Here is a 17,082-nt window from a genome sequence, read left to right as displayed (position 1 = left end):
TGAGATTCTTGGTCGAGATTCTACCCCAACTTCTGAGTCTCCCCAGTCTTCAACAGCTCTTTCCTCACAGCTCACCTCCCTTTACTTCAACGTCCACCAAAACCACTTGTTTCCATCCAACCCTCGAGTTGACACACCAGGGATCTTCAGCCCCACTTGCTAGATTTCTCAGTGTGTCATTGCATAGATTTAGCAGGGAAATGGAGGCTGTATCAAAGACCCCTAGTATATGCATTTGGGTGTCCCCAGCTCTTGCCTCTGTCTCTGAGCAGTTACCTGGGATCAGAGAATAAGGCAGCTCTTCTCTTCTATCCCTCAGAAGGCTCTTGAAATTTTGTCCCTGGAGCCTAACTGGAAGTAGCAGTTCATCTCATAACACCCCACATTTTATTCAGGTGAGTCCTGAGTTATTACACAGAGACAGACACAGCTGTATTCCTTTTACTGCAGTCCAGAAGATAAAACACCAGCATGATAAAACAGCCGAACCTGTCAGCCACCTTGCAAGCCTTTCCTATATTTGATTCAATGTACTTTTCCCGAAGCAAAATGAAAGTTCTCACAGAGAGGCCCTCCTCTGCCTTGTCCTCAGAATTGGAAAATGTATTCTCCGTGAAGGAGCCTCACCACTGAACCTAAAACTCAGGAGAAAATGTTTCCTGAATATCAAGTGGGATGACTTGAAATTTTGCCAAACAGGCACAATCTTAATACGATCGGCCTTACTAAGGCTAAATGGCTTTGTCCATGGTTGAAATTGACACATCATCATATTAAAAAATCTCCACGAGTAATTGATTTTACTCTGCAGCCAGGCTTTATGTCAAGTGTGAGGATAATGAGCAAGAAATTCAAGCCCTTGGCAAACTGGTTGGAGAGGCAAGGACTGTGTCCAGGCAGAGCTCATATCATTATTTATTGTTTAATCTATTTAATTAAATATGTAATTTACCCACAAACTGTGGCTGACCTTATATGTACTCCTGAGCCCCATTAAGATGTACTATTTGTGCTGTGAAATTCTATGGGATTTGACAAATGCATGGTGGCAGATCTCCAGCCATTATTAAAGTGTAACACAGAATGCTTGTCTTATTCAAGCTCATCTTCCCTCCACATAGAGGGAATCAATCGACTTTTGTATACTGACTCTTGAATTTGCTTCTTTATTTCCATCTTCTTTAATTAAAGCACAAGATATCGTACTCAATTTCCATTTGATCTTCCAAAAGAAAAGTACTGAATAATCCACACCTGAATTTCAGTGATTCAGACTCAGGTCCACCGCTAAGACCAAACGTCCTGTGCTGCCACCTCATGGCCGGCAGAGGGCAATGAAACCCATCGTTCCGGCCATGCAGGGTGCATGCGCGCTCTGCCTCCCGCGGCGGGACGGGTCTCCAGGGAGGACCTGAGTTTTCTTCACCCATGGTCAGGGAGGCGCCATCGCCCTGGCTTTGGGGCTGGGGCCTCCGGGGAGGTTCCGGTAGGGGCGTTGGAGAGGCCGCTCTTTTTGCAAGGCCCGAGACGGCGGGCCCTGTGCAGGCTGCCCTATTCCACGCCCTCAGGGCGTCAGTATCCGCCTGAGGCCGGATGCCACCGCTGGGCCCGGAGCATCCTCGGCGCTGCCCTCCCAGAGCCCCGCAGAGGCTGAGGTGGCGCGGGGGGGGAGGCCGGCTCCGGGAGAAGCGGCGGCAGCGAGGGCTTGAGGACCCGGGCTACGGGGCTCCGGGGCGTCTGGCCTGGGTGGGACTGAGCCCATCCAGGGACTGGGACTCCGGGGTTGTGGTGTAGGTGGATCCGGGGCAGGCTCAGGACCAAGTCCCTCTCCTTCCACCAAGGAGCGCCCAGAGGCCGGCGGCAGCTCCAGGTTCACCTCCTCCTCCTCCAGGTGTTTATTTTCCTTTATTTCTGTGAGGCCAGAAATTGTCGCCATCCTTCACATCGGTGAATCGGGACCCTAACACTCATTACCTCAGGTTTATTGTTATTGCCATTAACAGTGTTGGTGGCATTATCACTAAGATCATCATTGTTGTTATTATTGTCATTTATGATTATTAGCAGGTGTGTTCATCATTTTGTCTCACTATGCATTTTTTTTGGGGGGGTGGGATTGGTTTTGTATGACGTTGAATTGAGCTTCTTTAATCTTGACCAGTGTTGTCAGATTTCTGAAGAGAATTCCGGAGGACATCTCCTGCCTTTCAGCGCAGCCACAGAATTTCGTGGGCACAGGAGAGCACCTAGAATATTCCCCTTTCATTGCACAGCAGCTTTGGGAAATAGTGGCTGCCTGGCTCTGAGATGAGGTAGAAAAGACTGGATACTGGGGCAAGTGTTAGCACCTCCACTGGTGTTTTTATGAAGCTAAGAGCACTGTCTCCCATGTAGACTTAGAATAAAATCTGATGGCTCTAAAGGGCCATGACTGCCCTTCCTGGGACTTCCTGGGAACCTTTAAACCTTCTGTGGTTCCTGGAGTAGGTAGGTTGCCAAGTCTGTGCCTCATATGGTAGCACCAGTCTTTTCTGGGCCAACAAGGACACTTAGAATGTCTCCAGAAGCTCGGGCATGCTGTCTCTGTTCCTCCCTTCTGTTCAATGGCAATTCACTGGGTCCCTGGCTGATATAGAACATCCTGCAGAAGGTTGGGCTTGGGTGACTTCCTGTTCAGCCTTCCCAGGCAGTCATCTTTGAAAACCTTGAAGAGACTCACAGAGGCCATTCACTGGTATTTCATGACTGCAAGTGGGGTTTCTGGATCCTTGAGTTTACTCAGAATGTTTGAATGGCTCTGAATGGCCAAGAAACCCTCCCTGGTCTTAGAAGCTGCCAAAAGCTATTACTGGGTCTCTGAAGAGACTTTTAAATTTTTCCAAGTACATTTGGGCATAGGAAACTTTTCCAGGTCTAGCTGAGCCAGCTCAGGTCGAGTCCTGAAAAACTGGTGGGTATTGAGGGATCTCATCTTATGAAAGAGCAATTGGTGGCAAAGCTGGGCCTCCAGGACAGCTGTGTGTGTATATGTCTGTAGAACATGCCTTGTAGTCACCTTTGGTAACTGAACACCATTTGTGAATGGATAAACTATATTCATTGCTGTACAATCATGAAAAATCCATATTAACAATGGCAGTAATAAAAATATTGATGGATATTAACAGGAATAATGATCATCATGATACTAGTACTAATGGTTTTAATACTGATAATAATACTAACCCTATGGACTTGGGACATATACGTTTTCCATAAGTGGATAATAGGCATAAATATTTGGCTGTGTAGATTTACTTCAAGTCCCAAAAAGCAAGGATGAACATCTAGAATGAGAAGAAAAACAATCTGGAGGTTAGTATGTGCACACCTGGGGACTCCTGTGTTAACTTCTGGTGTTTCAGCCTAAGAGGGAATGTTAATATAACCCTGGTCCTGGAACACCATGCTGACCAACACCTACCAGCTTTCAGGAGATAAGACAGCTGGCTGATGGGGCAGGGATCCAGAGAAGGCACGGGTCCACACCTGCACATGTTGCCCAGTGGCAGAGTTCATGACAAGCAATAAGCCCCAGGACAATGTCATTCCCAGCCACCTGGCTGTCATCTGCTCTTTCATGGCCCCTCTCTACTGGTACCTCTAGGCACTGGCATGTCCTCCAGAGGCTGCAGGAGGGCATGATACTCAGAACTCTCCCACCTGCAGGAGGCAAGAAAGATGGAAACAGCTAAATACCATGGCTTCTGGATTTTTTTTTGGTGGGCATGGAATATTTGGCACTTGCTTTAATAATGGTAGAACCCAGTCAGTGGCTTGCAATACAGATCTAGATGACTCTGGACACCTGTAGAGATTTTGACAATTTCCAGAAGGTCACAAGTTCTTGGAGGACTTTTTCATGAGTTCTTTGACTGAAAAGGTGGTTCAAAGAGCTTCTATACTGACTTAGAAAATGTTGCAGAGGCCAGGTGCGGTGGCTTATGCCTGTAATCCCAGCACTTTGGGAGGCCAAGGCAGGCGGATCATGAGGTCAGGAGTTTGAGACCAGTCTGGCTAACATGGTGAAACCCCCTGTCTACTAAAACTACAAAAATTAGCCGGGCGTGGTGACACACACCTGTAATCCCAGCTACTCAGGAGGCTGATGCAGGAGAATCGCTTGAACCTGGGAGTTGGAGGTTGCAGCAAGCCAAGATCGCGACACTGGACTCCAGCCTGAGGGACGGAGCGAGACTCCATCTGAAAAAATAAAAAATAAAATAAAATAAAAATAAATAAATAAGTAAATAAAAGAAAAAAGAAAATGTTGCAGACACTCTGGTGAACAGGTAAGCCCTCTCCTGCCACTCCAGGTAAAAGTTTCTTGGCCACAAACCTGATTTAGCAATATCCCTTCATCTTAGGTGGGTAACAGAAAGCCATTCATGACCTATCCAAGCATGGAGAGGGGATTTGACTTAGAAAACTGTTAGGTGCACTAGTTGGTGAAAGAAAGTGCATTCTAGGGCTCACAGGCCTACACATAGTGTTGCTATCACATAAAGCATATATATGAATTCTTTCTGAGCCCATGGCAAGATGAGGGTGCACTTCATCAGTCTCCTATGCTGGTATGAATAGGTACTTGCCTGAAAAATAAAAGAATAATTCAGGAAGCCCATTCTTCTACAGGACACCAGGCAGTACAGTAGGAGTCCTGGGGTTGCTGTGGTATTTATGTTTTAAGGTTGTCTTTTAATCATCTTCAGCAAATTCAACAGTCTTCAGGAACATGAAACAGTTATTCAACATTGCATAAAAATGACCACAAATATATCCATGATAAAGAACTGTACCAATATAATAATAACATTAATAACAATCATAATGGTGATGATACAAATGTCAATTTAATGAAGAGAGTAATAAAAAAGCAGATATTTAAGAACATATTCCTGTAAGCCTGTGACAATGTTCCCATACTAGCCCTCATGTTATTGATTAGATGGAGAAGCTTAGGGCCACATCTTGAAATATATTCTGTGATGGCAAAGAAGAGTGGCAGCAGGGAGAATAATTCTGAGCCACATGAGAACATGGGCAAAAGTGGAGATACCTGTGCCATGTGGAAATACATTACAAATGCACTATGGCAAATGGTCTGGCCAGAGTCTTGCCTGACACAGGTCGTACAAAAGCCTTCAGTAGTTCACCCCAAGAAATAGCTGGTCCAGGCTGTAGATGAGAGGCACTAGGCAAGACACATCCACACCCACCTCCTGAGTCTTAGAATTCTGGTGTTCATCGAACATTAAGCCCCTAGCCTACTGAGACTTCACCTCCCAGCTGGTCTTCTACCATCTGATTCTTGAGCCCCATCACGTTAGTGTCATCTCCATACTGGAATTGCCAACAATGTCTGATGGAGGGTTTCACCCTGGGTACTTGGTACCAGCAATGTATGAAATACCAGAAGGGAGGCTCCAGGGCTTCCATAGAAGACACATTCTAAAGTTACTCAGGTGATCAAATGGTCATCTCAGAGATTTTCAGTAGAACTGCAGCATTTTGTCAATACCTGAGTGAATGCAGAAACTATCCAGAGGCACGGGCATTCTAGGAAGCTCCCTGTGTAAATCAAATAGAAGGAATATCTACTTCTGGGCTCAAAAGCTAACTTAGAGAAAAAAAAAGTGAGATGCTGGCAGAAGGCAAATAACTCCATTTCAGTTCCCAAGAGAAAAATGGTTCTGTAACCTCTGAGTTTATTTAGAAAAGTTTTGGAGCCTCAGGAAGACCGAGTGTATCATTCCTGATGTTTCCAGGACAGATTGGACTGCTTAGGCCTTTGGGACTATTCTAAGTCCTCTCAGGCTTCCAGGGGAGACTGTAACTCTAATCCTAGAGCTCACACCAACCCCGAGCAAGCTCATTGTTTTCGAAATATTCCAAGGAAGCCCATCCAGGGTATGCCTATATTGGTGAGTTTCACTTTGGACTGGCAGGAGAAGACTGAGAATTATACATCCTGAGTTCACTTGGTAAAGGTAGGGGAGCCAAGAAGTCCAGATCTGGAGAGCACCTGAAACACCAGAATGCAGAAGGACAGTAAGGAGGTAAAGTCAGCTATGGAATTGGAGCTTCATGTTTACTGCGTGTAGGATTCTGAGTTCCAGGACTGATGGGCTGGTAGGGATCAGAGACGTGTCTTCCTTGCAGGGAGCCAGGCCAAACCAGCCATCTGGTTGCACTACTGAAAGCTTTTGTGTGCCCAGTGGTGGGCAAGACACAAATCACAGTCCCTTCACCTCTGGCTGGTAGTTCTTGATGAGAGAGGTTTGCACACAAATGTTCATATTAGCCCATGGCCTCCTGCGGCTTGCTTTTCTTTCACCTCCTGTTTTTGATGTTTGCCATCATGGAACACATTTCATAGAGAAATTCTTTGACTCTGACTCCAAATTACACAAGGAGGACACAGTTTGTGAAGTTTTCATATATTTAGGGGAAGCTCCACATTAATTTTTGTGTCCTTATATTCATATTGTCACCAGTATTAAAATTCGTACTATTTAGGTCATTGCATTCATTATCATGATTATTAATTATTTTTCATTTATCATTTGTTTTTATTGGTTAATTTTTGTGGCAGCTGTTCTATAACAATCACTAGAGTTTCCCTATTCATGAAAGATATCCAAGTTAATGGAGATAACTAGGAGTGTTACTTTACAGGTAAGTAAATACAGATAATCTTGGCTGGACTGTGGCTATATTGTCTGGTGTCCCTTTGAGGGTGAAGCCTCCTGTATTATTCTAAGTGACCTCTGGAGAAAGCAACTGTCTCATAATTGCAGGGACGACTTGAGAAGGCATCCTGAGCCTATGCAGAAATGCAGAAACACTTCCATGATCTAAACAACCTATGTGAAGGCCTGAAAGCCAAAGCAAGATCCTCTTATTACAAAGCTGTCCAACAGAAAGTTTCCGAAGTAACACTGGAGGTCCATCAGTCACTCTTCCTGGTCTGGAAATGCCAGAAATGTCCTCCTTGGTCCTTCTGAGAGTCAAGATTTTTCAAAATCACCTCAGGAGCCGCAGAACCACTCCATCCTACCTGAAATTGCAGGATGACACTTCTTTTGACCAGAGTCTCAAAAATATATTCGTTCATAGTTTTGATTCCTGGGAGCCGCCATTGCTTGCAAAAGATGTGCCAGAGAATAGACATTTTCTGTCTCCTCACTTGTCCGGGGAAGACTGAACTTTTACTGAAACGCAGAGATGGGAATCTGACCCTCTGAGCAGCCTCAGGATTTTCTAAGTCTTCCAAGCAGAGTGGAAATACTGGTGAGGACCCATTGCACCCCTTGATGGTCTGGAATCACATAGGATGATGCTTTCAAACAACTCTAGGTGGAGATACATTTTCTGAGATATTCCAAGGAGGAGGGACACAATTGGACCAGATGTTAGAAGGACAGCTGAGCATTAAGTGCCTATGTAGTGTTTGCAGCTTAGTGTCCCATGCAGAAGGGGAATCTGGGCCCTGGTGTTAGAATTCAGTGTAATTCTGGGTTCCTGCTTTCCTTCCATGAACTCCCAATTCCAACTGGATGTCTGGAAGAACTACTGAAAGCTGCTGAGTGTCCTGCGGCAGGTGAGCTGTGGCCAAAGCCCAAGGATGAAGGGGGCTCCCTCACTCTGTGACTGTGAAGAGGAAGCCTGAGGTGTAGCAGGCCCAAGCCCCAGAAGTGTGGAAGAAATGAGGTAGGGAGGGAGGGGACCTCAGGAGAAGACTGAGTTCTACAGAATCCCAGGGTCAAGAGGATGGTGCGGTGTCCTGGCACTGTCCTTGATGTTGCAAGAGGGGTGATAATCCATCTCCTGAGTAAAAACTTCACATGGAGTGAGGAGGGGAGAAGTGAACAGAGAGGAAGCAGGGAAGGCCAAGACAGCGACCAGCCTTACAGCAATTTTAACCAGAAATGGACACAGACCCTGGACCCCATCACAGGAGTGCAGGCCTAGGACTGTCTCCAGGTGATGCATAGCTCCCTTGTCAGGTTAGTGGGTGCAGGGATTGTGATGTCTGCAGGGGTGTGGAAGGCTGGGCAACGGGAGCAGCTTACTGGGCTGGACCAGAAATACTGAACTTCTTTTCCACCAGTGAAATCCCTTCTGGGTCAGAAAAAACTGCAAGTTCTGGAGGGGCAGGGCCTAGGAGGAGGTCAGGTCCTGAGCCTTCCTAGTTTGACCCCCTCCCACCCCCTGTGTTTCTGCGTCTGTCCTCACTTCCACCCAGTGGATCCTGAGTCTCTTCCTTTGAGTCCCTTTGAGTGTGTTGTGTGCAGTGGGGCCGGGCCGCTTCATCGACTACACGTTAAAGGTTTCCAATACTTTCTGGCCAAAGCTTAGAGTTGTCAGACCACTGACTTTGAATGTTGACCTGGTTCCTTGTGGAACAGAGTAATAGCTATTGAAGTTTAAAGTCACTTTCCTGCGTGGATGGTGAAGAGGCAGGCTGTTCAGGCATAACTGTCCTCAGGCCTGGAGGGCTGTGGAGGTCACCGTGGGCGGTGGGTGGATCCGGAAACTCTGTGGCTCTAGACTTTCAACTATTTCATTTTTTCTTTTGTAGTTTTTGTTTGTTGCTTGCTTTTTTACAGTGGGAAGTAGAATGTAAGATGCCAAACTCAGCCTGTGGGGAACATGGATTTTCACAACAGCAACCACAGAGCGTGGTTTCCATTTCTATTCCCTGTTCATGTGGGAGGCAGAGAAGGAAATCAGGTGCTCAGTTCCAGGGACATCACAGGACTAGGACATGTGCAGTGAGGGTGGAAGGCAGAGGCATTGCTTTAGGAGAATAAAATTACTGCATGCACACACATATGTATGTATATGGATGTATGTACACAAACATGCATATTTATAGATTCTGTTCTCCCTCTGTCTATATAATTTTCTTTATTTCACACTTGATATGATTTCTAAATTTAAATACCTTTGAGAAAAACGTGAATTGTGAAGGGATTTAAAAATGTCAGTGAAAAATGGAATTAACAATAAAAATATAAATATAAACTTTATTTCTCAATATAAGCTCTACTGAGATCAAGACACTCCATTAAGGGATGATCCCAGCCATTCAGTCCATTGCTAAAGAACTGAGGGTGATGGGAATTTAACCGTGTCAATGCAGTCTTCTATTATTACCTAAAGAAAAATGGGTGCCCTTTACAGTTATTTTAAGATTATGGAAAAAATAGTCAGAAGAAACCAAATCAGGACTGTAATGTTGGTGCCTAATAATTTCCCATGAAAACTCTTACAAAATTACCCATGTTTGATGAGAGGAAGGAAAAGAAGTGTTGTTGTGGTGCAGAGGGACTCTCTAGTGAAGCTTTACAGGGCGCTTTTCTGCAAAAGTATTTGCTAGTTTTCTCTAGGAACTCTCCTAGTAAGCAGATGTTATAGTGCTTTGATCTTACAGAAAGTCAACAAGCAAAATGACTTGAGCATCCCCAAAACCTCCATGGCTTTTGCTTTTGAGAAGTTTGCTTTTGCTTTGACTGGACCACTTCTACCTCTTGGTAGCCATTGCTTGAATTGTGCTTTGTCTTCAGGATCTTATTGATAAAGCCAGTTTCACTCCCTGTTAAAATTCTTCAAAATAATGCTTCAGGATCTTGATTCCACTTGCTCAAAACAGTCACTAATAGCTCTGCTTTTGTCCACTGCTGATCTAGGCACAAGGGTATTTGGGACTCATCAAATGTAAAGTTTCTCAACTTTCACGTTACAGTCAGTATTGTGTAAGCTGAACTAATTGAGATCTCTGTGGTGTTGGCTATAATATCTCTTGTTAATCATCAATCTCCCTCAATTAGGGCATACAAACGATTTTTTTTTCTCAAAAATTAGTATGGATGTCCTTCCTCAGTTGACTTCATCTTCAACATTGTATTATCTCTTCTTACAATAAGGTATCCATTTGTAAATGATTGATTCTTCAGGTCATTTTTCCCATAGACTTTTCATAAGGAGTAATTTATTTCACCATTTTTTGTACCCCAGCTTCACCGCAAATTTGATGTTTGTTCTTGCTTCAGGTTTGACAGAATTCATGTTGCTGCCATAGAGGGGCTCTTTTCAAACTGATGTCTTAAATCTTGTTCAGATATGTTAAAACTGGGCCAGGCATGGTGGCTGACGCCTGTAATCCCTGCATTTTGGAAGGTTAGAAAAAATAAAGTTTTTTAAAACTTTATTTTATTTCATTTTAAGTTCTGGGATACATGTGCAGGATGTGCAGGTTTGTTACATAGGTAAATGTGTGCCATGGTGGTTTGCTGTACCTATCAACCCATCACCTAGGTATTCAGCCCACATGCATTAGCTATTTATCCTGATGCACTCCCTCCTCACTCACCACCAGACAGACTCTGGTGTATGTTGTTCCCCTCCCTGTGTCTATGTTCTGTCATTGTTCATCTCCCACTTATAAGTGAGAACATGTATATTTGGTTTTCTGTTCCTGCATTAGTTTGCTGAGAATAATGACTTCCAGCTTCATCCATGTCCCTGCAAAGGACATGATCTCTTTCCTTTTTATGGCTGCATAGTATTCCATGGTGTATATGTATCACAGTTTCTGTATCCAGTCTATCATTGATGGGCATTTGGGTTGATTCTATGTCTTTGCTATTGTGAATGGTGCTGCAATGAACATACGCATGCATGTATCTTTATAATACAAGAATTTATATTCCTTTGGGCATATACCCAGTAATGGGATTGCTGGGTCAAATGGTATTTCTGATTCTAGGTCTTTGAAAAATCACCACAGTCTTCCACAGTGGTTGAACTAACTTACATTCGCAAAAACAGTGTAAAAGTGTTCCTATTTCCCCACAGTTTCACCAGCATCTGTTGTTTTTTGACTTTTTAATAATCACCATTCTACTGGCATGAGATGGTATCTCACTGCGGTTTTCATTTGTATTTCTCTAATGATCAATAATGTTGGGCTTTTTTTTCATGTTTGTTGGCTGCATAAATATGTTCTTTTGAGAAGTGTCTGTTCATGTCCTTTGCCCACTTTTGAAATTTTTAATTTTTAATTTTTTAAGACAGAATCTTGCTCTGTCACTCAGGGTGGAGTTCAGTGGCACAATCTCGGGTCACTGCAACCTCTGCCTCCTAGATTCAGGCGATTCTTCTCTCTCAGGCTCCAGAGTAGTTGGGATTACAGGCCCGCACAACTACATCCGGCTAATTTATTGTATTTTCAGTAGAGACGTGGATTCACCAGCTTGGCCAGGCTGATCTTGAACTCCTGGCCTCAAGTTATCTGCCCACTTCACCCTCCCAAACTGCTGGGATTACAGGCATGAGCCACTGTACCCAGCTTTTGCCCACTTTTATATGGGGTTGGATTTTTTACAGTTTTGGGTTTTACATTTAAGTCTTTAATCCGTTTTCAGTTCATTTTTGTATAAGGTATAAGGAAGGGGTACAGTTTTAGTTTTCTGCATATGTCTAGCCAGTTTTTGAAGCACCATTTATTATTAAATAGGGAATCCTTCCCCCATTGCTTGTTTTCATCAAAAATAAAATGGTTGTAGATGTGCAATCTTATTTATGATATATCTATTCCATTCCATTGGTCTATGTGTCTGTTTTGTACCACTACCATGCTGTTGGGTTACTGTAGCCTTGTAATATAGTTTGAAGTCAGGTAGCATGATGCCTCTAACTTTGTTATTTTAGCTTAGGATTGTCCTGGGTATATGCGCCCTTTTTTCATTCCATATGAATTTTGAAGTAGTTTTTTCTAATTTTGTAAAGAATGTCCATGGTAGTTTATGGGAATAGCATTGAATCTATGAATTACTTTGGGAAGAATGGCATTTTCATGATATTGATTCTTCTTACCCAGGAGCATGGAATGTTTTTCCATTTGTTTGTATCCTCTATTATTTCCTTGAGTAGTGGTTTGTAGTTCTCCTTGAAGAGGTCCTTCACTTGCCTTGTTAGCTGTATTCCTAGGTACTTTATACACTTTGCAGCAATTGTAAATGGGAACTCATTTGTGATTTGGCTCTCTTCTTGTCTATTGTTGGTGTATAAGATTGCTTGTGATTTTTGCATATTGATTTTGTATCTTTAGACTTTACTGAAGTTGCTTATAAGTTTAATAATCTTTGGGCTGAGATGATGGGATTTTATAGATATAGGATCATGTTATCTGCAAACAAAGACAGTTCAACTTCCTCTTTTACTATTTGAATATGCTTTATTTTTTTCTCTTGCCTGATTGTCTTGGCCAGAACTTCCAGTACTATATTGAATAGGAGTGGTGAGAGAGGGCATCCTTGCCTTGTGCCGAATTTCAAACGGATTGCTTCCAGCTTTTGCCTATTCAATATGATATTGGCTGTGGGTTTGTCAAAAATGGCTCTTATTATTTTGAGATATGTTCCATCAATACCTAGTTTCATGAGGTTTTTAACATAAAGGAATGTTGAATTTTATCAAAGATCCTTTCTGAGTTTACTGAAATAATCTTGGGGTTTTTGTCTTTAGTTCTGTTTACAAGGTGAATTACTTTTATTGATTTGGGTATGTTGAACCAGCCTTGCACCAAAGGGAAGAAGCTGACTTGATCTTGGTGGATAAGCTTTTTGATATGTTGCTGGATATGGTTTGCCACTCTTATATCGAGAATTTTTGCATCAAAGTTTATCAGAAATATTAAACTAAAGTCTAGTAAATACATTGAAAATAATAACAGACTGATTAAAAGACTAAATAATATGAATCCTAAGTGTTCTCACAGCTGATTTATAGAGTAAAAGCATTGTCAAACCAAATGAGCTTGGCCAGAAACTGTATAGAGTCTGAGATGTTGTCTGAACTTCCAGTTACTCATTGTGAGGTGGAACTGCAGTAACTATATTTGGTGCAAAATTTCATGTTGATGGAAGCTGAGATGTCCTGCAGTCTCAGAGGGAGAGAATTCTGGTGTATCTCCCTTTGGCTTATGAGAAATGAAGATTTAGGCCATGAGGGTTTTGTCAAAATTTATGAGATATAAGAAATGGGGACGTTTTTAGGCCATGAGGCAAGGCCTAGAGGTGTAAAGAAAACAGCTTCTGACCCAGCGCTCATGAAGTCAGCATAGTGTCAGAGGTGATGGCGGAGTGAGCATAGTCTGGTCTTTGGAACCATTCCTTCCCCATACTCCTTCATAGGCCAGGTATGCGCAACCAGGGGGCATCTCAGGCCTGATGAGCAGAGTCCTGAAGAGACAAAGGGGAAATCCTGAGGAAGAGACTTGACAGGGAGGAAGGAGCCACCATTTTCACTCCTGAAAAAACTCTTCCTCCCTAGTAAACCATAGGATTTTCCTTGAACTCAGTGAGAGTTTTCTCGAGTGAAGAGAAAAGAGAGAGAAAGGGACTGATGAGTTATCTGTTTCCACCACCTGAAGTGATTCTGAAACATTGGGGGACAGGAGAATTCTCTTCAGAATCATGAGCAATCCAGGTGCCATGGTTACACATGAGAGACTGGAAGTTCTTATCTCTGGAGGGTAGGCACTAGGCATTGATATTCGTTAAAGCTCATTCACTGATTAAAAAGTGAGACAAATAAATACTCTGCTGCAAGATTTATTCATGACATTTTATTTCACACACAATTCACTTGTCTTCAACACAAAGAGCTCTTGGTTCCCTGCCTATGGACACACTGTAACTGGGTCTTCCAATTTCATTCTTCTGGATGTAAAAGAGGACATAGGCCTGTTGACTCAGGGGAGAAGTGATACCAGAGGCAGTGACCTCGGCATCATCCATTTTATACCACTGGCATTCTTGAATTTGACATAAGAGAAGTAATGTCCGTTGTGACAACTCCACCCGGTGAGGACAAGCACAGCATACAGGACATAGACAAGAGGTCCTGTGTTCTGCTGAGACATGTATGGCTGCATGTCAAGGCATTCAGGATATTGCACATTCTTGGCAAGTTTGTTGCCTGTGACATCGGAGAATCTCTTCAAGACAAGGATGATGACCTTGGCAGAAGTGTGTAAAGTTAACGTCTTGGAGGCCGGCGCCCTCTGGAAACAAAGACCACAAAGATAGGCATTCTCTCCATTGAGTTCTTCGGGCTTCACCAACTGTTCCAAAGCTTGCTTCACACTCTGATCTGCCTGGATATCCAGCGCGATGTCCAGGTAAGGGTCAAAGGTGTCTGAAATGCCGTGGAAGTAGAGACATTTGATTTGAGATCTCCAGTAGCCTCCAAATATTTGGTGGATGAGGGTGGTGTCCTTAGAGTGATGATCTACCTGCTTGTGGCCGGGAAGGCATGCCTTTTTCATGGCATCCACAGTGAACATGAAAAATTCATGGGCATCTTCCTGTTTGTCTCTATGGAAGCCACCAGCCAATGCCTGTGAGGGCTGGATGACATGACCAGGATGGTGGAGGTGCCCGTGTGATGTGAGCTTACATAGTACAGAGCATGCAGCACTTGGGAGGATGACACGTTTGAGAGTGCTCCCAGGACAGCATGTAGTTGGCAAGGGGCAGTGTGTATGTCAGGCACTGCAGGGAAGCATTCAAGTAGCAGGTATTTCCCATATTCTGGAGCCCAGCCCCCACCGCAGAAGGTCTCCTGCTACTCAGAGGAAGCTTCTCCCTGGGAGCAAGCTGTCTTGCCACAGGAACCAAATCATCACAGAGGTCGACACGGGTCTCAGATGAGAGTGGTGACTTCTCAGGGAGAGAAATCCGCTGGATTTCGGCAAAAGCTGCATCTGGCCGAGAAGATGTGAGTTTCGAAAAGTGGTTGAACTGCCACTCACCTCCCAAGTAGAGTGAGTCGTCCTCCATGTTGCCTGAAACAAGGATCACAAGGTTTTTCTGCTGGGACCGCAGGTTGCAGAAAGACGCTGTCTCTTCCGAGAGAGTCTTCAAATGACGAGCTCTCTGGCCGCATCAGCCCTTCCATAACTCACCCCCACCAACCGCGAACACCCCACCCACACATCAGGTGCACGATAAACCAATCAAATATCAGCACTCAATTAAGGAATGAGTCACAGGGTGTGTCCACTTGCATCGCTGGGAATTCAACACACACAGCCCACATCATGATTTCTAGAACACCTGCTTCAAATTACTCCTCAGGATGATAGGCACATATATGAGTATAACCGGGTGGGACAGTGGGCGCATAGATGCCTTATTTTAGGTAAAACAATGTCAGGGAAGAAATCTTTACCTATGAAACCGTGTGAGTATGTGTGTTTGTGTACGTGTGTGTGTGTGTGTTTGTGCTGGGATGTACTTCCAAGTATGTACTTTTGGCAGCTACTATCATCCTCTCAGCGACGGAAGGACAAGAAGTCTGAAGTGCGCTTTCTGACCTGAGAATAGTCATTGAAGTATAGTAATTAGCACAGTGTATCTTTTTCCTTAATAAGGAAGGAGAGATCCGTGGAATCAAACAGACCTTCCAGCGATAACCTTTCCACGTTCAGCCTATTGACTCTATATCCGAGAGAAATTACCTGCCAGTGGAGAACAGGAGAAGTCTTTGCATGAAATGCTCTTGTGGAAGCTAGATTGCCAAGTAATAAAGCACCAAGTGGTAGAAACATGCACTGAAATCTGAAGAGATACTCAGCGCACAATGTAGAGTGTGAAAGTCTTTGGGGAAATCATGCAATCACCGATAGACTAACTGATGACATTCCGCAAATTTATGTTTGCCAGAAAAGAGAGATGGTCATGACATTGTATAGGGAGTGTTTTCGGACGTGCGACGGCAGTTTAAGAAAACATGAAACAAAAAACTTGAGAAATCATAAGGTATCCCAACTATAACCTTTTGTTTATTAAAGAACTGACGAAAATAAAAACAACGTATCTCACAGCATGGGTGATACTATTTCCATACGTATGTGATAATGGATCAACGTTTGATAGAGATGAAATAAAAAGTTCTAATTTTGACAAAAGGAAACAACGAAAATTATAACTTAGAAAAGCCCGGGACACGGAAGTGAGGCCCTGTCTCAAGAAGAAACATCGGAGACTTTTAAAAGCAGGGAGTGAAACAGAGGACAGCACAGCATTGTTAATACTGGCCCTTGTTTCAGTGGGAAAAGGCAATAATAAGCCGTGTATCTCCTGGATTCTCGAATCGATTGTTCATGATCTGAGATGTTCCCTCCATTTCCAGTTATGCATTGTATGCTGGAATTGCAGTTGGCACATTTTGTGCAAAAATTGTAATGCTGACGAAAGTGGACATGTTCCCTGAAGTAAGAGGGACAGAATTTGGGTGTGTCTTCAGGCTCTCTGGCTTACCAGGAATGAAGATCCTGGCTGTAGGGATTTTCCCAACATGTCTTAGACTGTAAGGAACAGGGCAGAATTGAGGCCCGGCGCCAAGGCCTCGAGGTGTAAAGAAACAGCCCTGGCTTCAGGGCCCATGAAATTAGGATAATTTTAAGGAGGATGGTGGAATGAGAGGACTGTGTCCTTTGGCCCCGTTTCTTTCCCTTGTCTTTTCATGGGCCAGGTGTGCTCCATCAGAAGGCTTCCTGTGCCTGATGTAAAGTGTCCCGGGGGAAGAAAGGGCACTGCTTAGAAAGATGCTCCACAGGGAGAAAGGAGCCACCATTTTCAGGAGAATGATCCCCAGAAGCATGAGCAATCCAGATGTAGTGGCTTCACACCTGGTGTGGGAGAGTCTCATCTCTTTAACCGGGACCTGGGCATTGGTGTCCTTTAATGCTCATAACTGCTTTTGAGGTGAGCCGAATTGATATCCTGCCTGCGTGTCATGCTCATTGCACTGTAGTTCACACACATGTCACACAGAAACACTCTGAATAAGCACATTTTTGTTCTTGAGCAAAGTTGCACCCAAGATTCTGTGGTTCTATGGAGCCCTGAGTTCTGTCCTGGACCTCTCTACTCTTGTGTAGGTCAACTTTGATCTCTGTACCTAATGAGAAATGGACTATGAAATCTAATCAACAAATATACAAAAGTAAGGGCCATTCTCCAAAAT

At 43.8% G+C, this 17,082-nt stretch overlaps 1 protein-coding gene across 1 annotated transcript in view; it reads left to right on the top strand.

Annotated features, from left to right (window-relative positions):
* Nucleotides 1–10,051: 10,051 nt before the first annotated feature.
* Nucleotides 10,052–17,082, top strand: part of LOC129398588 (uncharacterized) — a 49,371-nt gene continuing 42,340 nt past the window's right edge. Inside the window, exon 1 of the mRNA XM_063607065.1 lies at nucleotides 10,052–10,224. Within this exon, the coding sequence (XP_063463135.1) occupies nucleotides 10,188–10,224 (37 nt within the window). The 5' untranslated portion in view covers nucleotides 10,052–10,187. The remainder of the gene's footprint in view (nucleotides 10,225–17,082) is intronic.

Source organism: Pan paniscus, chromosome 7, assembly GCF_029289425.2.
Source record: "Pan paniscus chromosome 7, NHGRI_mPanPan1-v2.0_pri, whole genome shotgun sequence".
Classification (NCBI taxonomy): domain Eukaryota; kingdom Metazoa; phylum Chordata; class Mammalia; order Primates; family Hominidae; genus Pan; species Pan paniscus.
Note: the sequence above shows the minus strand (reverse complement) of the source record. Positions and strands in the feature narration are given on the sequence as shown.